Genomic DNA, 26,897 nt, shown 5'->3' with positions numbered 1-26,897 from the left:
TTCATTCCTGTTTCTCTGATCCCCAAAAGAAATAAAGAAATGCAAATCATGCAGATGTAATCCCGCAGAAAAGTAACCAGGGGAAGCAGGGAGCACCAGAACTGCAACACTGGACTTGGTAAGGTGAGAATGCTTCATTTTATTACTTTATACACTAGGTGGCTACGGTATATATATATATATATATAATTTCTCTTAGGAAATTTACAACTGATGTCTGTGAGTTGTTTCCAAAAATGTCTGTATTTTTTTATTGCCTTGGTCCTATATTTACTTTTCTTGTTCATCTACTGACCGTATCTCTGTGCCCCTTCATTGTTACATGTGTATGCCTGACAAATGCTTCTGTTTTTATTTATTTTTGTTAGATAATAAGAAAAAACATTTATATTATTTGCAAAACTGCATAGGCAAAGAGAGACATTTTTCACAATAAAAACTGACACCATATCAACTAAACATGCCATCCTGGTCTCCTCTCAATGCCTAGAATGTATGGGGCTGTGGTGTTCTGTAAAGTGTAGGGTCCATAGCAGTACCAGAATTGTAATTTAGGCTTCTTTCGCACTACAAAATTACTCCGTTTTAAAGATCCGTACGAAGTTCCATCTGAAAATCAGCTGTAAAACGGCAGTTATTATCTTCCATCATAAAATAACGGCTGTTATTAATAACGGGCTATAACTTTTTCAGCTGATTTTCAGAAGGAACTTCGGAACTACGGATCTTTAAAGCAGAGTAATTTTGTAGTGTGAAACAAGCCTTAGCACGAATGAAATAAATGGGGCTATAATGCAGCATCTGGTTCTGTTTGATGTAATTCTTATGTGGGTCAAACTCACAACAATCAGATACTCTGAACTAGTACAAAATGCAGGGGATACAGAAGACTATTTTAAACACTTAGATTTACATATGTGAATTGCTTTTGCTGTAATATTACGTTAGGACAGTGTTTTCCAACCAGGGTGCTCTCAGCTGCTGCAAAACTACAACTCCCAGCATGCTCGGACAGTCAATGTAGTTTTGCAACAGCTGGAGGCACAGTGGTTGGGTAACACTGACATATACGTTACATTTACAATCTACATTTACCAGTGATACCCAACCAGGGTGCCTACAGCTTTTGCAAAACTACGGCTCTCAGCATGCCTGGACAGCTGGAAGTACACTGGTTGTGTAACCAATGACCTATGCTGGAAGTTTTGCAACAGCTGGAGGCACACTGGTTGGGAATCACTGGTTTATGGGCTACAGCACAGACTGCAGAATGCTAGGGGTTGTAGTTTTGCAACAGCTGGAGGTACCCTGGTAAAACAAACTACACCCAACAATGTGTAAAGTGTTGAGAAGCAGCCCATTCCTGGAGTCTAGCTCACGGGTTGTTTCGGTGCCAAAAAAAAAAAAATCAGGGACAACTACACCAGGCGACAACCTGCTCACAATTAAATTTCCACGGTCATTTCCCGAGGAAAAATATCTAGAATTTTCTTTTTCCTGTATTCACTCAGCACCTAATTTCAAGTGTACCCTGCCAATAAATTAACCCCTTGTCTACCAATCTGCCTTTTATGGGTCTTTTAGGCGTTATGGGGCTTCATTCTACGGTACTGCGCATTTATGAAACTGTAGAATGAGTCTCGCACGGGTGGATAGGGCGTTCGGCTGTGTAATGACAGCCCAGGTCCTGCTCTACCAGCAGAGATCAGAGGAGTCTCCATTCCTGGGAGGGGACTCACTCTGTAAGACCCTCAATGAACCAATAACATGATTGCAGGGTGACGATGGATCGCCATGACAGATGAAGGTTTAACAAAAGAAGGACATAAGAGTATGAAAGTTTAAATTGAAAGATAGAGATTTACAGCTGCAGATTTCCATGTAAACTAAATGACTGAACAAAGCATCAACTCTGCAGCATCAAATATGCACAGGATACTGTATGTGTGAAAACATCATAAGAGTAGAGTCACATGTAGCACATCCGCAGTGTATTTCACGCTGGAGATGTGCCGACTCAAGTCAATAGAGCAGACAGGGCTAGCTGGCCACAGCAGGGAGCTCGCTCTGGTGACTGGCATTGGCACATCGGCAGCGTGAAATAAACTGCGGATGTGCTACATGTGACTCTATCCTAAGGGTGTATTCTCATGTATTTGATGCACAGTATTTGAAGCTGTGTTCAGTCACTTAGTTTACATTGAAATCTGCAGCATAAAATCTACAGCTTCAAATCCTGTGCATCAAATACTCGCAGGATACTCTATGTGTAAATACACCCTAAGGGCCATTTATTTTCTAAATATACAAAATTATTTAAAAATAAAATTAAAGCATACTCACCTGCCCTGATCCACCGCAGGTGCCGTTCAATCAGCTAATGAATCTGTCATTTTCTGTGGTGACTAAGAGCCACCAGAATGGCAGCTGCAGGGGATCGGGGCAGGTGAGTATTGTTTTCATTTATAAAGCACCCTGACTCGGTTTTGAAAAATGTTGCCATACTGGAATGCCCCTTTAAGTCCCTTAGTTTAACTGAAATAAACCACAACAACACAGTAGCAGGGTGCTGATTGGCTGGTACAGTAGCCTTCGAAATGGGTCTGTGTCTCCAAGCTGGCATAGGAGTCTTATATGCCCTGCAATTCTCCCTAAGGAAAAAGTATGCAAAGTAGCTATCTTCCAACAACCTGCTCTGTACTGGACTAGGATCAAGAACCTCAAAATAGCTGTCTACAAATGTGTCCTTTTCCTTTTGAAGGAGGACATAGTTTGTCTTATTATCCCTAGTCATGTTTAAATGGGGTTGAACATTGATTTACAGGAAAGATACCTCCAATAGGTGTCACTAGAGAACCGGCTTTTTGCTACTTTGCAGATATTATGGGTAAAAAACAAACATATTACTAGCGTGTGTAAAGCAAAAGTGGATGAAGTAAGAGAGATCTGCCACTGACTTTATATCCTTGGTTATAACAATGAGTTGTAAAACATCTAAAAAAAAAAAAAAAAAGCAGCTGGGGGGAACTATTCCATGTTTCATGGGAAACCAAATCCTTAAATGAGATGCGTATAAACAGCCATAAATACTGCATATATTAAAGCAATCCCATGCACAGCACTTAAAAACATAAACACGGCTCATAAATCATCTTAGTTTTGCTCTGCGGCTGGCAGCATTTGCTACCTCAAGGGCCAAAGTAAGCATGTAATAATGTTTTGACATGGCGCAACAACGTGCCTAGATAAACATGAGTCCATACCTCAGGAGTGGCGGAGGTGACCGTCACGCTGGCCATAAGGCCATTTCTCTTATACATACTCCCCCTCGGGATGCTGGGAGATTAGCTCAGCCTCAGCTGTTGACGGCCTGTGACAATCCTTGCTGACCTACGGAGAAAACAAACAAAAATGAATCACTGAAAATGTCTGGTCTGGGTGACAAAGAGGTGACTGTCCTGTAAGACCAGACAGAATTTTAGACCACCACAGAAGGGAACAGCCCAGTACGGTTCATCGATCCGGGACCCTTATTGGTGCAAAAAAATGTGTACATTTTCTTACTGCTTTTCTTCTGCAGCTTACATTTTTTTTACAATACACTGCAAGCTGCTTGGTGCTGGTTGGCTTAATCTCCAGCCATGTAGTATATGTGAGCATAGTTTTTTTTCCTCATGTAATATATGTGAGTATAGGTTAGGGTATCCAGCAATCAATATGGCGACCAGTTGTTAGTCATGATTACGCAAACTCATGTGAGAGGTAAGAGCCTCGCGGGTATCTCTGCACCTCCCGCAGCTTCATCAGGGAATTCCCTAACTCTGTGTTTACCAACCAGTGTACATCCTGCTTTTGCAGATATACAACTCCCAGCATGCCTGGACAGCCAAAGGTTTTTTCATGCTGCCTGAAGTCGATGTGGTGGCTGTAGGAGGCTTCTCTTCCCTCCCCCACTAGTGTAAATTGATAGATATCTGCTTGTTTGGAAATGGGGAGAGTCAATTAAGGCTGGTGGGCAGGTAGGGTCCTCCCTAATGACAAGTAGTATGGGCAGCATGACAAGTGATGACAGGTTCCCTTAAAATTGGAAATTCCATGCAGAAATTCGATGGTCTGCCTGTGATGTCTGCTGCAGAGTCAGCCATCTCTTCCGATACACGCGCATGTTTGTTTTGGACACGTGTGTGTTTTCATTGAAGAGAGGATAAGTAATCCACTGCCAGATTCCTGAATGCAGCTTATCTCTCCAAGAACAAAAGAAGGGCCCTCCATACACATTAGATGATTGGCTGGTCCCACTAAAATTGGCAGATATGGCTGACATTTATCTAATGTGTAAATACACTGTAATACTTCTATAGCACTGATCCAGAGTTAAAGCCTGTAATATAGTGCGAAACAGAGTTCATAATTCTGCAGTCTTTAGAGTTGTAATCTTTATGTATTCCCTGCTGGCTCAATGTCTAAACAGAGCTTCTTCTGATGTTTTGCCCTCCATAAAGTTAAGTCTTTGTACCTAGCACTATACAGTGTGAGAGATCACAAATCTTTACCTACCCCGTGTATTACAGAAGCTCAGAAGGCAGCTCTGGAGCTGTAACTCTGGATCAGTACAGGAAAGTAAAGCAATGTATTTAGAAAGTCAAATCTATGTAGTGTTTAGGTCAGTGTTACCCAACCAGGGTGCCCCCAGCTGCTGCAAATCTACAATTCCAAGCATGCACAGATGGCCAAAGGCTGTCTGGGCATGCTGGGAGCTGTAGTATTGCAACAGTTGGAGGAACACCGGTTGGGTAACACTGGTATACATAGATTGTAAATGTAACGTATATGTCAGTGTTACCCAACCACTGTTCCTCCAGATGTTGCAAAACTCCAAATACCAGTATTCCGGGATAGCTTTTGATTGTCTGGGCATACTCTGAGTTGAAGTTTTGTCACAGCTGGAAGCACCCTGGTTGGGTAACACTGGTATATGTAGATTGTAAACATTGAAAACATTTAAATTGATAAATGTTTCTGGAAAAAAATAAGGAAAATAAGAGATCCCACAGTGTCGGGCAAGTCTCACCATGAATCATCTTGTGATCTGTCCATACCACGATTACACACCATGGTCAGTCTGCCAAGATGTCTGTTTTGTTTCACAATAAAATTCAAGAAAACAAACAAATCTTGTGCAATTATTACTCAACTCTCCAAAACAATCCGATAACATGTTACATCGAGGTTGCCCAATGGGACACAAAAACATTCCGGCCTTAGGCTCCAACCAGATGACATTTGCAGCAATGTCTCAATCTTGGCTTCTACATGGACGATCCCTTTGTGGTTGCCTGATGTCGAGTACATGAGAAGCCGAGGGTAAACAAGTGATCGGCTCCAGACAGAAATGATTATTCAATAATAATGCGGAATGGATGAGTGGAGAGAAACAGGAATCTCCCCATCCTGTGTATGGAATTTATTAAAAAGTAATTCCACTAAGCTAGCAATTATACATGGATATAGACACAGTACTATCATCTACTGACTTACAGAACACCATGGTGAGACTATAACCCCCTTGACGAAGACACTCATTTTGGCCTTTAAGAAGGGAATGGGTCACCAGAAAATGACATATTGTTTAAAGGGAAACTGACAAGAGGGTCATCCACACTAAGCTAAACATATGGCGTCTAGTGTTGGTGACACTCTTTCAATTGAGGTATAACTCACCAGAATCCGAGGTATGAGCAAAAGTAAAACTATGCTAATTTAGAGAAATTAGCAGTGGGGGTATTCCCATTGCCTTCTTAGTGACAACTTAGTGCCACTTTTTCAGTGTGTAAACATAGCCTTAGAGTCCTGTACAGAGTGAAATTATCAGGCTGCAGTTTCCTCTCCAGAACCATCTTCTAAGATCAAAACTGACCATAGAAAATGTCCCCGGGGAGAGAAGAGCTGAACACCAAGTAGTGACAGGGGAGCTGTACACAAACGCACATCACTGTGCTTTCTCCATAGCAGTACACAGCACTTAAAGGGGTACTCTGGCAGAAAAAAATGTTTTCAAATAAACTGGTGCCAGAAAGTTATACAGATTTGTAAATTACTTCTATATAAAAATCTTAATCCTTCCAGTACTTATCAGCTGCTGTATAAACCACAGGAAGTTGTGTAGCTCTTTCCAGTCTGACCACAGTGCTCTCTGCCGACACCTCTGACCATGTCAGGAACTGTCCAGAGAAGAAGAGGTTTGCTATGGGGATTTGCTTCTATTCTGGACAGTTCCTGATACAGAGGTGTCAGCAGAGAGTACTGTGGTCAGACTGAAAAGATTTTTTTATAGTAATTTATAAATCTGTTTAACTTTCTGTAACTAGATGATTTGGGGAAAAAAATTCCACCAGAATACCCCTTTAAGAAAGGAGCACAGATGCAATGGATAAGGAATGGTGATGTGCATTGTCACATGCTCTTTATAGGCAGCCATGTATGGATGATACGGCTGCATGCAGGGACCGAAGACAGAGTGGGAGTGGAGCCGGGTGATGTAAGGGAACAGGACCGCGGGGAATCCTTGGGTCATAAAAGTAGTGATGCATCTATTTTCTGCAACAGTGAATCCATGCTGAATTCTGTAAATTTTGGTGTAGATCTACAGCGCTTCGACAGCAAAATCCACAACAATTCAGATTAAATGTGAATCCCTGTTGAAGTCAATGAAGAAAATCTGCAAAAGATCACGCTCTTTGCTACTTTTGCTACTGTATATGCAGCATATTTTCCGTGTGAACATTAATGTGCAAAATCCGAAGTGTGTGTATATGATGTATGTAGTTGTACGCTTTAGATAAAAATAAACAGCAAAGAAAACATTTTAGTTATGTCTATCAAAGAGTTATGCAAAAGAAGTAGGCCAACTAAAACAATACTAACTCTGATCAATAGAAAGCAAGGCTTCATAAGATTATTTACATCATTTTTATTCTACCAAACTTTGCTCTACACAATCTGAAAAAAAAAATCATAATAAACTACATTGCCTCATTGCTCTATTAACGTTGCCCCAAAGTTCTTGGTTACGTAAAACAGGTTACACAACAAGTAATGAATGAAACCTAAATAAAAGATTTATCTTTTACAAGAGCACCACCTAGTGATCTGCGGAGGAAATCTTTCTTAAAAAAGGAACCAAAAAAATTATCCCTTTGCAAAATCCTACCCTATGTTCATCTACGCCTTAAACAATGATATAATGGAACAGATTAGATCAGATATTGTGCAACTGTATATACACCAATCGGCCATAACATTAAAACCACGGACAGGTGAAGGGAATAATCTGAGCGATGGTGACAAAGACCAAATAGTGATGACTGGGTCAGAGCACTTCCAGAATGGTGGTCTTGTTGGGTGTTCCTGAAAAAAATATATACATACCCCTGCAAAGCTTGTAACACGTTATTGATATGTCAACATTTTTCTAAAACTTAAAGGAGAACTCCAGAGTATAAAAATTGTCGCCCATACTGCCAGCAGTAAAAAAATAAAGATGTACATACCTTCCTCCGCTCCCCCGGGGCCTCCGGTAACCGGCTCCAGTCTTCGCCGAGAATCCTCTTCCTGGTTGCCGGTGGTCGGAGAGTCTTACTGCGCTCAGCCAATCACCAGCCGCAGTGAAGTCCCGACTAAGCTGGCGATAGGCTGAGCGGCAGTGTGGCCCCGGCAGCAAATGCCGGTGTAGTGAAGAATTTTGTGTCCTGAAGCGTTCTCACACTGCCGCTCAGCCTATCGTCGCACCATCACTCTGCTCTGTCTGCTTAGTAAACAAAGTGGTGAAGTAGGCTGTCAATAATCTGAGGGGGCGTGATTACAGCGCAGCTGACGGGACCAGGTGAGTATAGCTCCCCACCCAGGGGACTACTTACAGGGGAGGTGGGGGACACTTTCAAACATCATATCCTCCCCCTCTGGGGATGGTGAGGAAGAAGACTTTACCATATATAAATGCATTGCCACAAGTTATATAAGGTAAAATCTGATGACATGTTCCCTTTCAGGAAGACTATTCCATATTTCAGTTTTAATATTTAATAAAAGCAACATCTGATGAATGGTGGAAAATTTATAAAATCATTGCCACAATCTTTGCTGCTGATGTGTTCTGTTCTTACCCATATTGCTGTTTTTTGCTTGAAATATCAAATCTGCTTCACAAAACGTGGGACATTACGATCCTCTGAACATCTATAGGACGGCTTCTGTAAGACAAAATATATAATTTCACCATCTCTCTCAGCTTTCCAGCAACTGTAACTTACTAAGTAGTTTAGTAAAGTAAAGACACATAAAAGCAACCAATGGGAGAAATCTGAATTAATAAAGGGGAGGGGGGTCTCCCATTCATGACCCTCAATAGGTAGAGTGAAGAGTGGCTACCAGGAGATTAGATGGACAGTCTTTCGATTTTAGGGAACTTTGTGTAATTCTTTATTTCTCTTGTGGTGGCGCTGCAGAGGAACTGAACACTTGTCATAATCAGCTGATCTCTGAGGGTCTCTGCAGCAGGACAGTGGTCAATTAATCACCGAACTTGCATTTAACAAAAAGGGATTTCCTTTTCAGTAACAATGTAAGGCCAGGTTCACACCTGTGTTGTGTTTTCTGCTCTGAATATGTTTAAGTGAATCACTTATATGCCAGACACAATGACGCCGGATGGTAACAACTAACTTTAACCAGAAACTAAATAAATATAAATAATGCTGCACTGTCTGTCATTTTTGACAGAACTTGCACTGAAGGCAACAGTCTGACCACAGTGCTATCTGCTGCCACCTCTGTTTGTGTCAGGAACTGTCCAGAGCAGGAGAGGTTTGCTTTAGAGATTTACTTGTACTCTGGACAGTTCCTGACATGGACAGAGGTGGCAACGGAGAGCACTGTGCTCAGACTGGAAATAATTGTGTTGCTCTTTCATGTTCCTATCAGGATCATCAATATGGGATCAATGCTGAGAGTTCAGGGAAGCAAAGAGAAATAAATTACAGAGCAGCCAAGACGATTGAATGAATCTTGTCATCATTAAACAGGTTATTGACAAGTCCGATACACCTCGGGTGAGCCCAGGAGATTGATGTGTAACCGTCTGTATGTCCCACGGTCTAATAGGTCCTGAGGTAAATAAGCTTTGGTTCTGAAGAGACTTATTACCATATAAATCTTATAGAAAGAGGGAAAACTGCATGTGGCAAGATGGAAGTGGCAATAATTTATAAAATTGGGAGAAAAAAGGTAAATCAATAGAACACCAAGAATGCTGCACGTGTGATCCCATATGTGCGCCACGCTTATCTGCAGTTTGTGTGTGGTATTGCAGCTCAGTTCCATTAAAGCATTGTTCCTCAAACTTTGGACCTCCAGACGTTGCAAAACCAAGGTCGGCTCTGCTTATAGGTAAAATAGGCAGCTGCCTAGAGCGCCCCCTGCCACAAGAAAGTTAGACAACCAGCAGCCACCACTTGCTCAGCCAGCAGCACGAGGAGGAGTTTTGTTACAGTGCGTCACCCCAGTAGTAAGGTGGGGAGTGTCAGAGGGCGGGAAAATGGGCGGAGTCAAGGGGCAGCAAAATTAGCTTTTGCCTAGCGTGGCAAAAATCCTTGCACAAGCCCTGTGCAAAACTACAACTGCCAGTGGCTTTCCGGGCATGCTGGGAGTTGTAGTTTTGCAACAGCCAGACAGCCACAGTTTGGAGACCACTGCATTAAAGGGCAGAATGTAATAACACACAAAACCTTATGAAAGGTGTGGCACTGTCTTTGAAAGAAAACACTATGTTTTTCCTATCCTAGATAACCCCTTTAAGACTAGAATTGTACTTACAAGCCCCAACAATTCAATACTCTCTGTTTGGGTTTATTTATTTTTTTGCGTTTTTCGTTAACCTGGAGTTAATAGAAAAGTATAAAACTCCAAACCCTTGTGAGACATTTTTTCTTTGGCAATATTTCTCCCATACAAGTCTAAAAAATGCAATGCGGATAAAAAAAAAAGCTTCTGAAGTTAAGGTTGTTATTTTCTGTCTAAATCCTCTCTGATGACACCTGTCTCGGGAAACGCCCAGTTTAGAAGAGGTTTGCTATGGGGATTTGCTTCTAAACTGGGCGTTTCCTGAGACACATGTCATCAGAGAGGATTTAGACAGAAAAGAACAACCTTAACTTCAGAAGCTCATAAGTACTGAAAGGATTAAGATTTTTTTAAAAGAAGTAATTTACAAATCTGTTTAACTTTCTGGAGCCAGTTGATATATAAAAAAAACTTTTTTCCTGGAATACCCCTTTAAGTTCCGCATCAAATTCCTTTTCGAATTTCACACCAGTTCCGCACCAATTCCACGCCAGGCAGAATATAGCAGATTTGCCGAATTTCCTGACCAAAATGATTCCTCGTCAATTTGTCAGTGTGAACATACACTAAGGTAAAGTTTGCTGAACAGAATTAAATTGCGTCTGAATTGCAGCGTAATTCTTTGTTTTCTGAACAGAGAATTCTGCTGAAATTTAAGCCCCATTGAGTTCAATGGGATTCCACCCACAATTCCTCAACATTTAAAGACCGGTGAGCAAATTTTGCTGAATGCGGAATTTCCGCAAACGGAATATCTGGCGTAGAAATTCCACCATGTGAATGGGTCAGCGGATTCCCATTAAACATAATGGCCTTTTCATTTCGATGGAACTTCGTGCGGAATTCCGCACAAAAATTCCACAGTCTGAACATATCACAAAATGAGGAAGCATTTTTTTTTTCTGGCCTAAAATTGTGCGGAATCCCAGCCTAAGAGCAGCAAAAAAATAAGAACAACAACATAATACTACTGGAATGCTATACCATTATAGCAGGTGAGGATCACCTGACTGTTACATACATAGCAACTCTATAGTTTCAGGAATATATACACATGGGGCAGAAGGACTGAGGGTCGGGGCCTGTCCTGTCTCTGTGTATGGTGCAGAAAGTATTAGTGAACTCCATGCCAACCCAGGACTAACAACACAAACCCTAAACCGCCCGAGAGTTGCTAAGCAAACTCCACTACAACACAGACCTGTCCTGTCTGTCCAGGGGGTGAGAAAACTGAGAATGTGAAATCTCCATCTAAACTACCAAAACTTTTATTTTGCTTTTTTCTAAACAAACTGGCGGCGTCGGTTATATGTAAATCCATAGCAAGAAGCGAATCCATAAAGATTCCAGACTAGAAGACGTAGAAGTCTCTCCCAGGGCTTTATATAAAAGGTAAGAACGAGATCTGCCTTCCAGCTACTGAGATCAGCCACGTTACATGTGATGTCTACCATATAAATACTTACATAAAGATTACAGAGTATGTCAGGAGCAAAACAAAGTCTGTAATACAAAACAAATTCTGCAACACAGGGGGATTAACTATCTCACTGCCAAAACAAGGGCAACGACAGGGAAAAAGCAACTCGGGTTTTGTGTTTTTCCTTCTGGTTCCTATCAGGCTGTTTTGCAATGATTTTCTCTAAACCAGTGCTTCCCAACCAAAGTGTCTCCAGCTGTTGCAAAACTACAACTCCCAGCATGCCTGGACAGCTTTTGGCATTTTGGGTATGCTGGGAGTTTTAGTTTTGCAACAGCTGGAGGCACCTTGATTGGGAAACACTGCTCTAAACTGCATCAGTTTTGTAATTGTTAGATGTGAATGATCCCTAAGGGTAGGATCACCCGCAGAACATCTGCTTACGTATTATTCACTGCGGAATTCTGCAAGCAGAAACCATTGATGTCAATGGGTAGCAACATAAATAAGGAATTTGCCAGCGAAAATCTGCGCCAGTATTCCGTTCAAATTCCGCCTTGAATATAAGATCTATGGACTTAAGTGGTCTTTCAGCCTCTCTGTTCACACTGAGGAATTTCCGCTGATAAAATTCAGACACGGAATTGTATTCCGCCAGAGGATTGAACATGTTCATTCTTCTGGAGGAATCCACAGGTAAAACCCCAGTAAAATTAATGGGACTTTATTTTTTCTGACAAAATTGATTTGGAGCTGAATTGGCATTGGATTTTTGCACAGATCAAACCCAAAAGGGCTAAACTTCCTTCACAGCATTTTCTTATTCTCCTCCTGATTTTCTTTTCAAATTCCACGCCAATTCCAAGTCAAGCAAACGATGGCAGATTTGCAGAATTTCCTGAAATGATTCCTTACCAATTCTTTAGTGTGAATATACCCTAACAGCCCATTCCCAGAGGCGGATTTTACTACTCATGACATCAATGGGTCCACAGAAAATCCGCAATCTGAAGTCAATTGGTAGAAAAACAGGCTGCAGAAAATTAGCAGCAACATAAGCACATGGAAGGTACCCTCGGGCTTTGTTCACATAGTGGAATTTCCAAACAGAATTCCACAGAAATATTCTGCTCGGAAATTCTGCAAAATTATGTGCAATGGAATTCCGCTGTCCCATTCCGCATTCCTGATTCCGCAAAATTATAACACATGTCTCATAATTTTGTAGAATTCCGCTCAGAGCCCCAAATAAGTTAATGGAGAGATAGGAGTGAACTATGTCACATCAAAAAAATCAGGACTTTCCTATTAGTACTTCTCCTCCTGAAATGATGCGTCTGCAGCACTTCGTAGTTGAATTAAATTCAGTACTTTATTGGTGCAACAAATGTTTTGAGTCCGCGCAGGACTCTTTGTCAGGCATAGTGACAATAAAAGATACACACAGTTCAAAAAGCCTGGGAGAGGATTACACCTGGGTCACAAGGTCAAGAACAGTGAAAAAAACATTAAAAACACACATTAGAATGGTTGTAAAGCATAAAATATATATATTAGGGATGTAAGAAAAAAATTGATTCCCGCGATTATCGCGATTTTTCACTTGCCGATACTGAATCGATTCAAAATATTTTTGAATCGATTCTTTTAGTGATGTGGAATTTGTATCTCCTGATCCCCGGAACAGCATGTCCCGGGCATCAGGAGATACAAGTTCCACATTTTGTCAGCTGGATCTGACGCGGCGGCGGCGCTCTGGGTGTATGGAGCGGGCTCCGACTCGTGCCCGCTCCATACTCTGCGGCCCCCGGCTGATTTCAGTATCCGGGGGCCGCCACTAATAGCCAGCATGCGGCGCTCTGCAGTATGTATGGAGGGGGCTCGGGATTCGTGGCCGCTCCATACTCTGCAGCCCCCGGCTGTTCTCAGTAGCCGGGGGCCGCCGCTAATAGCCAGCATGTGGCGATCGCCGCGGCTGGCTATTAACCCTTTAGATCGCCGCTGTCAAAGCTGACAGCGGCGTCTAAAGGGACATGTGAATGCTCCCTGGTGGGCTAGATCGCCCCCCCCCCCCCCCCCCCCGCAGCGTGATTGCGGGTGGGCGATCCACTGTGGAGGTAGCCGGAGGGCTTATCTCTGCTTCCCTGCTCTCCGTGGCTCTGTCTGGACCAGGCTCTATCAATGGATCGCAGATAAATGGAGTTCAATAGAACTCTATTCATCTGTCTGAGGAATCTAATGATTCCTAAAAGACTAATAAAGTGTATATAAAAAATTTTTTTCAATTAAGTTTTAATAAAAGTGTAAAAGACATTGTTTTTTAGACAGAATTGGGATATATCGCGATGTATCGTCACCTAGACGGTATTGCGATATATCGGGATATATCGAATCGCCACACTGGTATCGCGATTCGAATCGAATCGCCAAATTCTTGGCGATTCACACCCCTAATATATATACAGTGGTCCCTCAAGTTACAATATTAATTGGTTCCAGGACGACCATTGTATGTGGAGACCAGAACTCTATGGAAACCTGGTAATTGGCTCTAAAGGCACCAAAATGTCATCCAAAAAATTGGAAAAAGTGAGAATTAAAGAAAAATAAGTAGATAACTAATACAGATAAAGCAAATCCTTACATATAAAAGTAAGAAAGATCTGCTGGGAGTTGTAAATCACTGTCTATGTCAGTGTTTCCCAAGCAGGGTGCCCCCAGCTGTTGCAAAACTACAACTCCCAGCATGCCCGGACAGCTAAAGGCTGTCCGGACATGCTGGGAGTTGTAGTTTTGCAACAGCTGGGGGCACCCTGCTTGGGAAACACTGGTCTGTGTAGAGGACAGGAGATTCCTCGGGGTCCTGTAAAGTACACGCAGTGTCCTAAAAAAGTAACATGGAGTCGCCCTCACCTGGTGTCCAAAGGAGCAGGTAACCCTGGTACAGATAAAGTGTACAGAACAAGTAATACCTTCCTGTACTGTAGGGGGCACTACCAGACATCAGTCCGTGCATGCACTTCAGTAATACAGGGGTTTTACCAGTCAATGCCCATTCTGACTGGTCGGTTCTTCCGGCCATTGACACGTTTCACAGATCTGGACTGTCTGTAGCATTGTATGTTGAGTCTGGTTTCAACTTACAATGGTCCAGAAAAGACCATTGTATGTTGAAACTATTGTATGTTGAGGCCATTGTAAGTTGAGGGATCACTGTAATGTGAACTTGGTAAAACCATAGGGCCACTTATTACAAAGCTGGCAAGTAACATGAATTATTGTTGTTAACAGTAGCGGAGCATTTTGTGCTGCCATAAGAGTCAGCGCTGTCCATGATTTACTGAAAAGAATGAATGGGGTATCAGAAAAAGGCAGATAAACAATCAGTAGTAGGTAAATTCGATTCCATTCATGTAACTACAAAATTAGATTTTTTGATGTGACATAGTTCACTCCTATCTCTTGATCGGCTGACCTGAAGTCACTTGGACAGGACACTGCGGGGTTGCTGACCTTCACATCCATTTGTTACTCTACATGCCAGAATAGGTGTTGTGCCCTCAGCACAACATTTTTTGCTAAGCCTCATTTTATTTGCGCAGAATTTTGCTACCCAAAAAAACTCCCTGCACTAGGAGCGCACCTGTGTTTTTTCTTTTTACTTGTAAAGAAGTTAATGGGACTCTGAATTCAAGTGGAATCTGTGTTTTTAAAACACGGAAATTCCACTCAAATTCTGTGCAAATTGCGTAGAAATTTAGCAGAACAGCAGTATTTCAGCTGTGTGAACATAGCCTTAGGCTGAGTTTATACTATACTGGAGGCTTCAGCTAGAGTTATATTTAGACAGTGTTTTTTGACTTAGGCCAGGTTAACACTACAATTAGTGCCAATATATCTGTGGTCAGGTCGACATGGGCCTCATTCAATTCAATGACCTGAACCTAATCACCAATTTTCTGAGTGTATCCAAAATTTGTCTCAGACTGAAAAGAGCGGTCTGCTGCGATTGTCAGAAGTGACTACATTTGGGTCACTGAATTGTATGAGCCAATCCAAGGACATATCAGAACTTTAGTAGCAACAAAATCCGCTCATTAATTTTCCACTAAAGATTATTTAAGTGTGAATGCACCCTAAAGGATAAAAAAAAGAATCCTTTCTAGAATACACAGAATGTTCTATACCAGTGATCTCCAACCTGTGGCTTCCTGGGAGTTGTAGTTTTGCCATGGGTTGAAGACCACTGTACAATGCAGTCTATGAACACTGATTTTACACTTTCTATGTGGTAATAACCTGTATGAACACCAGGGGGTGCTCACATATAATTAATTTATACATGACTGCACATTGTATAGAGTCTTCTTACATTCTGAATATTGTGGAACATATGAAAACATTGTTATTTATACCTATTCTAATCACCTGTACAGACACTCGCCTGGCAACCAGCGCATTGCTATATATAGCATAGTCTCTTTCTCTATATATATCCTGGCTAAGAGGTCATCCCAATGAGAGAATTTCACAGCTACAGGTCTAATAATTCATTGCGGCTGAGATAAAAGCCGATCATCAATAATCTGGACTCTGGTTAATTGTGAACAATGTAGAGAGGCCTCGGGATAAAGGGAAGAAGTCAAAGTCTTGGATAAAAATAATGAATCTCCCTTCCAATATAGGAGTAATCTAAAAGGAAAACAATCACTTATTTGGGAATAGGAAGGATACAATAAAATATATAGGCCCAGATTTATCAAACTGTGTTTGAGAAAAAAATGAAGAGATTTTCCCACAGCGACCAATCACAGCTCAGCTAACGAGCTGTGGTAAAGTGAAAGCTAAGCTGTGATTGGTTGCAGTGGGAAAATCACTCCACTTTTTCTCTCACACAGTTTGATAAATCTGGGCCGCAGTGCTTCAGAGCCTACAATGATTTAAGACATTTTCACATCATAAAAATCATGTAAAAAAAAAAAACTAAAATGTATAATACAATGTTCTTCACCTTTCTACCATACCTAAAGGGGAACTCCGGTTTATAAGTAGGTATTCCCTATCCACAGGATTCAGCCCCTGCAATCTCATGCCCGATACCCTGGCTCTTGTCATGCATAGAGCAACCTCCGGCTCAGTGCACGGATTACTGTCAAGCTTTGGCGCAAAGCGCTGGCTGACACGGCCCTTCATGAATTTCTATGGGAGAGCCAAAGATACACAAGTGCTGTTAAATGGGCACTGTCAGAATTGAGAACTTTTTATTGTACATCTTGCCAAAACATTAACCTTTCTAATTTAGTTCATAAAAAATATCTCCTTTTTGTAGAAAACATTGCTCATAAAAAAAGAACACTTTGGGTCCCCATACCATCCAAAGCATAATCCTGTCCGGCTACAGCATCATCTTTGTCCCATCTGAAGCACAGGCCGGGACAATGTCCAGAAAATGAGAGCTGGACTAGTACTCCTCTGTGCTCACTCCTGTCCTATCAGACTGCAGCATGAAAACAGAGAGGAGGAGGTTACAGAGCAGCCAGCAGTGATTGGATGAAGAGACTCAGTAAACCACAGCAAACTCAGGGAGGACACACCCCTTCCTAAACACTGGGTGTCATAATAAGTGTGCAGTAAAACAGAGGAATTTGTGAGCCAAATACAGAATCTAAAAAAGACATGTAAAGCATCTGCATGACCCAGTAAGTAACACATAGAAGCATTATTTTTCTGTGATATGACAGGTACACTTTATAAAACAGACCATATATAGCTTCACAAGTTAATATGCCACCTAAAACTTTATACCAAGCATGTCCAACTCAAAAGGCTAACATGGACCAAAAAAACAAGGTTTAAGTTTATGTGGGCCGCATCCAAAAAAGGACGTAGTAATGCTGGCCCTTGAATTGGGAGCGTGACGTGAGAGAACGTCAATATGAGGCCCCCACATTAGGTTGGCAGTATAGTTCCCACACATTAGGTTGGCAGTATAGTTCCCACACATTAGGTTGGCAGTATAGTTCCCCACATTAGGTGCAGTATAGTTCCCCCACATTAGGTTGGCAGTATAGTTCCCCCACATTAGGTTGGCAGTATAGTTCCCCCACATTAGGTTGGCAGTATAGTTCCCACACATTAGGTTGGCAGTATAGTTCCCCACATTAGGTTGGCAGTTTAGTTCCCCCACAGACATACAGCCTCCAGCCATATACAGTGTATGGCTGGAGGCTGTATGCCTGTATACTGCCTCACTTCAGTGATCTGACCACCACTCCCCCGGTCCGGCCATAGCAGTAGGTCCCGGGACCGGAGGAGCAGTGGTCTGAGCACCGAAGCTGATGTGCCGCTGGTCACTTACCATGCTGTCCAGCACATGTCTTCCACCTCCATGTTCCGCTCCTCCGCACCTCCGTTGCTATGGACGCACGCACTCGCTATCTCCCGGCGGCCCCTGCATTTTTAAACTTAACGCCGGGCCGCTGAGAGTTGATGGGGGCATCCCTGTGTTCCGAAAACATCTTTCGGGACACAGGGATGTCCTTAATAGTGATGGGGGGATCCGTCACTGCAGGGCAAGCACCGTCTTTGCTCGGACCGCAAAGATATCAATTGCGGGCCGCATGTTTGACACCCATGCTTTATACCATAAGAAAAAATGGAGGGGGGACTTTTATCATTTATGACAACATAAGCACAGGGTGGTTTGATAGCTGAACCTGCCTAGATATAAGCACCTCTGTGAACATAGAAGAACCAAAGTGAGCAGATGCAATATGGAAAACCAGATGTTAAATTCAGGTCACTGCACTAAATCCGATTTATTTTACAGAACTACAATGTCGACAACCCAGAAGGAATCCAGCATTCACAAGGTGAAGATCCAACAGACCTACTGGGGAAAGGACACAATGGAAGAAAAGATGATGGAGATGGGAGCAGTTCGGACAGGTAAAGTGGTGGAAGAGGTGGAATACTATGACACAGACCTATACGATCTTGCTGTAAATGGGTCCTGGCTCAGCAAAACAGGGAAACAATGGCAACTGATCATTGACAAAGTAAAGGCAACAACGCTTGAAGTCCACAGTCCTCTGAAGAAGACCAAGCAAGTCAATATTGTTGACCCACAGATATCTCCAGACTTACCAGGTTCTAAAGCAACACGCACACAAGATATCCAGAAGAAAACTAATCTGAATGGAAATACAGACCCTGAAACATCAAGAAATCTAATAACCTGCTATGAACTGGTACAAGAGAAAGAAATCATTGCATGTCTGTCCCAAATTTTACACATCGATGCAGAGTTGGACAATATAAACATAGGCAACTTTTTAGGAATGACTGGGATCCAAAAATACACCAGCGTCAGCAACGTCACACGGGAGACCTTTCAGCTGAGAGACATCTACACAGTAGTCATAAAAGCAGACGGGGTCTCCACAAAGAAGTCAGTTGTGATATCTCTAGATGTGGATATAGACGTCGTCACCCAAGGATTTCAGTGGATTGAGCGGCTGGCGAATGAACTAGACCTCCAAGTGCAAAATGTGTAAGAAATAGGTGCTAAACAACTACATCAAACACACAATGGAGTATGTCTTCATTTTCAAGTTATATTATAGTCAAAATTGTCTCTTGGGCGCTGTTGGATTCTGTCACCGCAATTATTTTTATTCTTCCCTCCTATGATGGAGAAGAACTAAAATAACAAACACAGATGTGAAGATTTTCCGTTACATTTTTTATTGTTGTTCTTTCAATTCCAGACGTATAATTTATCTATTGTTCTGTGTCTTTTGTAGCGTTAAAACCTTTTGCAGCTTTTCCTGTCACTTGACAGTTTTGCTAGGGCAGAGTTTATTGTGAATGGGCATGTCCACAACCTTTCAACTGCTGAGCGAATGAGCCAAAGAGGGGTCACTGCTCAGCGAATCAGTCCCAAACGTGTCCCTGCTCAGGGAATCAGTCCCAAACGTGTCACTGCTCAGGGAATCAGTCCCAAACGTGTCACTGCTCAGCGAATCAGTCCCAAACGTGTCACTGCTCAGCGAATCAGTCCCAAACGTGTCACTGCTCAGCGAATCAGTCCCAAACGTGTCACTGCTTAGAGAATCAGTCCCAAACGTGTCACTGCTCAGCGAATCAGTCACAAATGTGTCACTGCTCAGCGAATCAGTCACAAACGTGTCACTGCTCAGCGAATCAGTCACAAACGTGTCACTGCTCAGCGAATCGGTCACAAACGTGTCACCGACCAGCGAATCAGTCACAAATGTGTCACTGCTCAGAGAATCAGTCACAAACGTGTCACTGCTTAGAGAATCAGTGAAACGTGTCACTGCTCAGCTAAACAGTTATAAAGGTGTCTCTGCCCAGCGAAACAGTCCCTGAGGGGTCACTGTTTAGCGAATTAGGCACATGGTGTCACTGCTCAGCGAATCAGTCACAAAGGTGTCACTGCTCAGCGAAACACTCACAAAGGTGTCACTGCTCAGCGAAACACTCACAAAGGTGTCACTGCTCAGCGAAACACTCACAAAGGTGTCACTGCTCAGCGAAACACTCACAAAGGTGTCACTGCTCAGGGAAACACTCACAAAGGTGTCACTGCTCAGAAAATCAGTATCTGAGGGGTCTCTGCTCAGCGAATCAGTCACAAAGGTGTCACTGCTCAGCGAATTAGTCACAAAAGGTGTCACTGCTCAGCAAAACAGTCACTAAGTTTGTCACTGCTCAGTGAATCAGTCACTGAGAAGTCACTGCTCTGCGAACCAGTTACTGGGGTTTCACTGATAAGCGAATCAGTCACTAAGGTATCACTGCACAGCAAATTCGTAACTGCGGTGTCACTGCTCAGCAAATCAGACACTGTTCAGTAAATCAGTCACTGAGGTGTTATTGCTGCAGCCAGTGACTGGCTATGTGGGCATTCCTTGTGTCAAGACCAAGACAAGGAAGAGCTCACAGTGGCTCCAGGCTGGTTATTATGCCTCCCCCTCCACAAACCAGGCTACACTGAAATGTAAAAATAATTCCCCAAACTACCTATTTAAGATTATATTATGAAACATTCTCCAACTTTACACATGTCAAAAAATAAATAAATACATTTAAAAAAAAAGGACCAGTACAAATGAAATACCAATATTTGTTAGCAGCTGTCAACTTCTGTCTCAGTTTGGCCTCTAAAGCTGGTAGTGGAGCATTTTCATGTTCTGCCATTCAGGGCTATGAAAACACCAGCATCAGAGTCCTATCAGAACCTATTGAAGCCTGTATGGTTCAATGTTGTGAATGGGTAGAACTGTGGTATTACTGGCAAAACCACGTGGTTATTGGTCATTATTTCACCCACAAGTGGCAGCAGAAATGTGAACCATACCCTAAAAGGTCCACCCATTTACTAAGTGCTGGGACCACTCTCAGAAAATATTTTAGCTATATATATTCTAGCTTTAATAAAGACACTGTCATTGCATCAAGACAAATATTATATGTGAACTCAGGTAGAAGAAACAGGCATGGTCGCACATCTACATATTGCATTTTGATCTAATTGCTTCTCAGCATAAATTCAAAAACTAACAGGTTGTTAGTATACATTTTGATCAAAAGGTACAAGCCCACTCGCCACGTCAAGGCCACCTAATTTGAGTGGGTCCCTAACGTCCCTAGCATAAAATGGCATAGCACTGGGCGGCAACCACCAGTGCCCACAGGGGGAACGACCCACTGTCAGAGCGATCATAATACAAAATTGTGGATGTGCGGCCATGTCTGTTTTTTCTACCAGGATTCACAAATATTATATGATATACTGTAAATCCTCTAGCAAAACAAATGTCTAAAAGGTTGCAATAATAGATTGATCTCATTCTACGTATATTAGCCCAAAGGGATCGGCTCTGTTACCCTACCCTTCTGTCAAGTTGAATATACAAGTGTCAATAAGATAACAGGTATACAGTATTTCTCCATACAGTACAGATTTCAGATCTATGACAGCTTAATCCTTTCAGTGATTTCATACAAGGAAGCTACATCTTGTAATAACCTCCAATGTTTCTAACTATAACTGATGCCTCCTGCTCCTGTACATGTCACAAATTATACAATAAAACATAATTCGTTCAAACAAATTAAGTTTTTTATTGCACAAAAAAACTATAACCTGACTTACAATGAATCAACTGCTTAATGATTACTTTGAAGATTCAGGATACACCGCAGGGCCAGCCCTGATATACTGGCTTGTACGCTACTATATAAACAGGTCATAATATACAGCGGCTCTGCACTCATCCCAGAATAGATATTGGCATATCCAGAGACATGAGATCCAGCAGCTGAGGAAAGGACAGGACTATCTGCAAACCTGCCCAAAACACTGTAAACAGGACTCCAAGAAGGCACACAGAAGACAGACCAACAGACCAACAATACATAATAAACAATGACTCGTACAGCTTTTTAATATAACAAAAAAATTTAAGGGGTAGCCTTGCGTTTAAATTTATTTTTATTTTTGGGCAGTCTAGGCTGATCAATAAACAAAGTGATACTCATCTGCCAGGTTTTTAGGTAAAACTCCACGCAGTTTTAAGCCAAAGCCAGAAGTATTCACAATTGATCATAACCGATCACAAGAACTCTAATTTTCCCATTCACTAAATTAGTGTTAAAACGAGAGCTGATATTGGTTAAAAACCTCAACTCACTGGTCTCATCGGTATAAACAAACAAGAAGATCAAGTGAAAATTAGATGCCACTGCACGCCTATCTAATGTGCACATATAAGGTGTTGTGGCTGCAGTCCACAACTGCCTAGAACCAGATGGGTGAATCTAAAACCTAACAACACATCGCCACCCAACGTTTTGCCACATACAGTGGCTTTCTCAAGGGCTTTAGGGCAAATGGCCATAGTGATACATAAAGCCAGAAGTGATAAATAAAAAAGAAGAACACAAACAGACGGGGTGATCAATCTAGTAAATTATTGCATATTCTGTGATGAGCCTACACAAAGGGCTAGCCGGTACAGTCACAGTCACGCCGGCATGCATCCAAGTCCCCAAACCTCACTGAACACAGAGGGCTGCTGCCAGGTATGTATGCTCATCACAGAATACACAGCGCATTTCCCACTGCGCAGCACACATTGTGCGCAGAGTGAAATATGCTGTGTGAGTGTTATGTGGGACTGTACCTTTAGGGTATGTTCACACTGTGGATTTTTTGTGGAATGCCCGTCCGGAAAATTTCCAGTGGACATGTTGCAGACATCAGGCACCGGCAAGACATGCTGGCACTAGGAATGCTTAGAAATGCGTAGTCTTCGTAACAATGCATTTTCAAGCTTATTCCACAAAAAGAATTAGTGTCTGGAATCGAAATTTCTGTAGCTGATATTCCCGCCGTGAAAATTTTGCTGTGCGTATAGTGCAGTAGAATCCCATTGAAAACAATGGGACTCATCTGCAACTGAATTTCCAAGCAGAATTTTTCTGCCAGATTCTGCTCTGAAATTCTGCGGTGTCAATGGGGCCTTTACACGACTTGAGCATCGTGTGAGAAGGGAACAGGAATAACCTATTAAGCAGGGTTGTTTTTTTTTTTTTTTGGATGAATGTCGGACGGTTCAGCTGATAATCGCTATGTGTAATATGTGAATGAGACAGTTCCTGTCTATTGTTGCCTATGTCCATGGGGCTTGCTCTAAACCAAAGGCTGAAAGTACCCCCAAAGGCTGAAAATATGTCCGCGGGTACCCCTCGCGCGTAAATTCACGCAGAACTTACGCGCATGAGGTACCTGTGGACAAAAGGCCTATGCTTACCTTTATACTAATGCGATACTTAATCCCCTTGTGTCATTCTCCCCTCCATCTTAATCCCCTGTGCCATAATTCCCCCCTCCCTCTGATCCCCTTTTGCCATTATGCCCTTGTGCCATTATTTCTCCCCTCCCCCAACCATCCCCCCTCCGCTAATATATACATAGCATCCCTCCCATACAGTTTTTACATTACCCGGTTTGTCCGGGTACCGCCCCCAGAGTCCCATTCCTGGAATCCCATTCGCAGCTGCACAGAAGGGTGACTCCCTCCTGCGCTGTGTGGCACCTCCGCACGACGCAAGGGGACGTCACACATCTCCCCAGCATCTCCCCAGCGGCCATTCCCTGCAACGTGCTGACAAATACTGGCCAGTATTTGTCAGCGCATTGCGTACCCCTGCACAAGCGGTGGCATACCCCTAGGGGTAGGCGTACCACTGGTTGAGAACCCCTGCTCTAAACCATCCCTGTTGTTAGAAACATCTCAGGCAAGATGGCAGCCCCCATAATAATGTGTCAGTAATTGTAAAAAAAAATTACAATCAGAAAATAGAAACAGATTAGAAAAAAAAAAAAGAAAAATGTTTCAGAATCTGTCTCTCATCAGTAAGAAAACAACTCTAGGGGACAAACTCACTATAAATACAAGATCAGGAAACGTTAATAAGAATATTATTCTGCTTTAAAAGAAAGAGAAAAACCTTGGATTCTGGGATTGTACATACAAAACAAGTGTCCTCTCGGTTGCTAAGGATTAATGCAAATTCTGCAGCACAATGTAAGTGTAAGTCAATGGACCATAGTGATTATTATCTTAGTGTAGCTGGAGGGACAGATGCCTGCAGCTGCCTTTAGTAGGCATGCACTGACGGACCTGCACTTCAAATGCCTGCATGTCTGCACAACTAGAAAATTCTGATATAGTCTAAGATCAGAGGAAAACTGCAAGAATGCATTGCCATGTGTAAATGGGAAGACAAATCTGGTTTTGTTTCCAGTTGTTGGACATTTGGAAAATAATTTGTTCCCAGTGAGAACTGTGATGGTGGCCTGGACTCTCCGTGGTAATCTCTAATGATTGTCTCAGCAAAGGATTAGAGCGAACATAACTAAACCCAACCGAACATGGGAGGCACACTGGGGACAAGACCATGCAGCCAGCAGATTAACACTGTTTAGGCCGAGTAAAGAGATAATCCTTATTTTTAATCCAGATTTGTGTAGAGGTAGATGGACAGAAGCGACATTCTCCCAGGTGTGAGCACTTAAAAGGGTATTCCCATTGATAGTGATGCCAGGATAGTTGGTGGGGGTCTGACCTCTAGGACCCCCTAAAGATCCTAAAATGAATAGGATGCTGTGCTGATTTAGCAAGACATATTACTCTTAGGATGGATTCATACAGAATGAAATTGGGAGGCATACCAAGGTACAGTATGGCCATATAGAATTCTAATATGACTGTACAACTCAGTACTTAGGCTGTGTTCACATCAGCATTATGGAGCTCCATTACAACGGCTGATAACAGGGCTGAGACAGAGGTTGTGACACTGGACACTAACCGATCCCGAGAGTTCATATTCAATTCGAATAGGGTCAGTTGGGGTTCCATTAGCCGTCCGTTATTTTTCTGAATTTTTTCTTATTCTCACAAACTACTTTGTTGCAGACTATTGCAACTCTGCATCAATGACAATTTGTACAATACAGACATTAGTATTATTGATTCCAATGCCTGGACATACAGATAGCACCATGTGAGGTTGATTCGGTCCCTGTACCTAAATATTGTGGATACATTCATTTGCATATGCAGAAATAGTGATGGCGCCAGAAATTGTCGCATGACTGGCATTGTGTACTTTAACCCAGGACTTCTACATCTTTTAGACTATGGGGGGGGGTTATACTTATCTGCATAAAGTAAAAAAAAATCTATTTTCCTGTGCATATGTTATCCCCAAAATTAAACTACAGTTGATAAATCACCAACCACTGCAAAATGTTAAGCATGCCGCACTACATTTAAGTTGTTTTCTTGAAAGAGTCTAAGAGAGTTGTACAAAAATGTTGCAACTTTTTCACCCATTGTGCAAACAAATTGCCACAATTTACGACCCAAAAAATACAGAATAAAACCAATGGTAGACCCCACCTTTGGGCCTCCTGTTTCTGGTTGCAAACTGTGATCAAGGAAAAATATCAGATTTTCTGGACTATGGGACAAAGGATTTACAAATAGGCCAAGAACAGACAAATCAATAAGCATCCTGTGTATTTTGGGTGTCCACCCAATAATAAATGCTTGGTTTTAGATAGAATTAGCCATTTAATCTAACAATGGATATCCCATAATCTGACGTTACACCAAGTCAAATGAGTTTGCTTATTGTCTTATAAGAGAGTGGATGATCTCCTGTGGGAGCTGGGTCACCAGAATTTCAATGAGTCACACTAACATGTTACTGTCATCCATCTATATCTACACTGTGCCGAGCATCACTGACTCATGGGGAAGAGGGAATTACAAGGCAAGAACAATAGGATATTAATGGGTTATCAGGTGAATCAGTCACGGTATAGGAGAGAGTAGGAGGCTGGTCTGTAAAGTCCACAAGACAACATTGAGGATTTGGAAGAAAGAATATTAGTACGCAGAACAGGTTTATTATGCATTGATTCAGAGGAAAAGCATCAAGTCAATGTTAACTACTACATAAAAGATTTTAAAAAAAACCTGTGCATTTCCACATAAAATAAAGGAATACAGAGGTGTCTCAAAGACTGCTGTGGGTGCCATATTACAATTTAGTACAAATCAGAGGTTAACAGAGCATAATACATCCTGGTGTACAAGCTCCGACTGACAGGAAACTGAGCAAGTGCAAATGAGACAATGGAGGTTATTCATCAAGAGTGGTGTAGGGGAAAGTCTTTTTACCCCATTAATTCATGTGGAGGAAACTGTGTACCTGCACCAAATGTACTATACGGTGCCGGTCATGTGATAAATCTGGTGCTGATCACATTTCTTACTTCAGTACTCCACTTTGTATGGTGATACCTCTGCGACTTTTTGTGCGACTTTTTATCCTGCGCGACAAAATGTGCGACTTTTTAATAATGCGGTCAACAGTCAGTTTTGTAAGCCGAGTAAGGGCTGGTGTAGATTTGCGCCTAACTGTGCACAGTTGCGACAAAAGATGCCACAAACTGAAAAGTCGCATTTCATGAATTCCCGACCACTGCATGACATCAACTGAAATCATGACTTGGTATGTTCCTTTAGAAAAACCTTCTAAAAAAAAAAAAGTTGCAATGAAAAGTCTCAAAATAGCATCTGAGACAAACTGTGAGACAAATGTACACCACAAAACCAGGGTAAAACCAATGATAAATTCCCCCCAATAACTCATCTGCAGCTATATAAACACGTAATGTAAACTTGCACCTGTGAGAAGTAACGTGAAGTATCAAGTGCTTGTAATGCTTGAGCAATTCTGTACAACTAGACGGACAAGTCCCATTCTTCACATTCTGATACATGAGAGAACGAGGATAACCTGCCTGAGGAAAACCAGCTCTGTACACAAGGCCAAAATGTATCAATAACACAGACATGTGTCCCATATTCACATCAGTTCCTGACCCATTGAAAGATTATAATATTTAGCGTATCTTTTGCTATCAGTGTGAGATGTGGCCAATACACTCTGAGGAGACCTTTGGCACTAC

At 42.1% G+C, this 26,897-nt stretch overlaps 2 protein-coding genes across 10 annotated transcripts in view; one reads left to right on the top strand and one right to left on the bottom strand.

The window, feature by feature from the left end:
- Nucleotides 1–26,897, bottom strand: part of RALGPS1 (Ral GEF with PH domain and SH3 binding motif 1) — a 409,196-nt gene that overhangs the window by 337,245 nt on the left and 45,054 nt on the right. For all 7 annotated transcript variants that reach the window (XM_056538115.1, XM_056538117.1, XM_056538118.1 and 4 more), the window contains exons 2-3: nucleotides 8,163–8,249; nucleotides 3,264–3,390 (exon numbers count right to left, since the gene is read on the bottom strand). In XM_056538115.1, the coding sequence (XP_056394090.1) occupies nucleotides 3,264–3,320 (57 nt within the window). In that variant the 5' untranslated portion in view covers nucleotides 3,321–3,390; nucleotides 8,163–8,249. The remainder of the gene's footprint in view (nucleotides 1–3,263; nucleotides 3,391–8,162; nucleotides 8,250–26,897) is intronic.
- LOC130290464 (uncharacterized) lies at nucleotides 10,817–21,446 on the top strand. Of its 3 annotated transcripts, none has more exons than XM_056538134.1 (2): nucleotides 10,817–10,892; nucleotides 18,147–21,446. In XM_056538134.1, exons 1-2 carry the CDS (start codon nucleotides 10,873–10,875, stop codon nucleotides 18,871–18,873), a joined length of 747 nt encoding a protein of 248 aa, XP_056394109.1. In that variant the 5' UTR covers nucleotides 10,817–10,872; the 3' UTR covers nucleotides 18,874–21,446. The 3 variants fall into 3 exon arrangements, with proteins under 3 accessions (XP_056394109.1, XP_056394111.1, XP_056394110.1); XM_056538136.1 differs by lacking the exon at nucleotides 10,817–10,892 and adding an exon at nucleotides 11,107–11,289; XM_056538135.1 differs by lacking the exon at nucleotides 10,817–10,892 and adding an exon at nucleotides 16,829–17,016.

The sequence above is a fragment of the Hyla sarda genome, chromosome 9, assembly GCF_029499605.1.
Source record: "Hyla sarda isolate aHylSar1 chromosome 9, aHylSar1.hap1, whole genome shotgun sequence".
In the NCBI taxonomy this organism is placed as follows: domain Eukaryota; kingdom Metazoa; phylum Chordata; class Amphibia; order Anura; family Hylidae; genus Hyla; species Hyla sarda.
This window is presented reverse-complemented; position numbering and strand designations above follow the sequence as displayed.

What these genes read in the sequence shown, in the direction of transcription:
- LOC130290464 (XM_056538134.1), top strand. Translation starts at nt 10,873, where the DNA reads ATGCTATACCATTATAGCAG. An exon ending in ATGCTATACCATTATAGCAG is followed by an intron (nt 10,893 to 18,146) that starts GTGAGGATCACC and finishes TTTATTTTACAG; the next exon opens with AACTACAATGTCGACAACCC.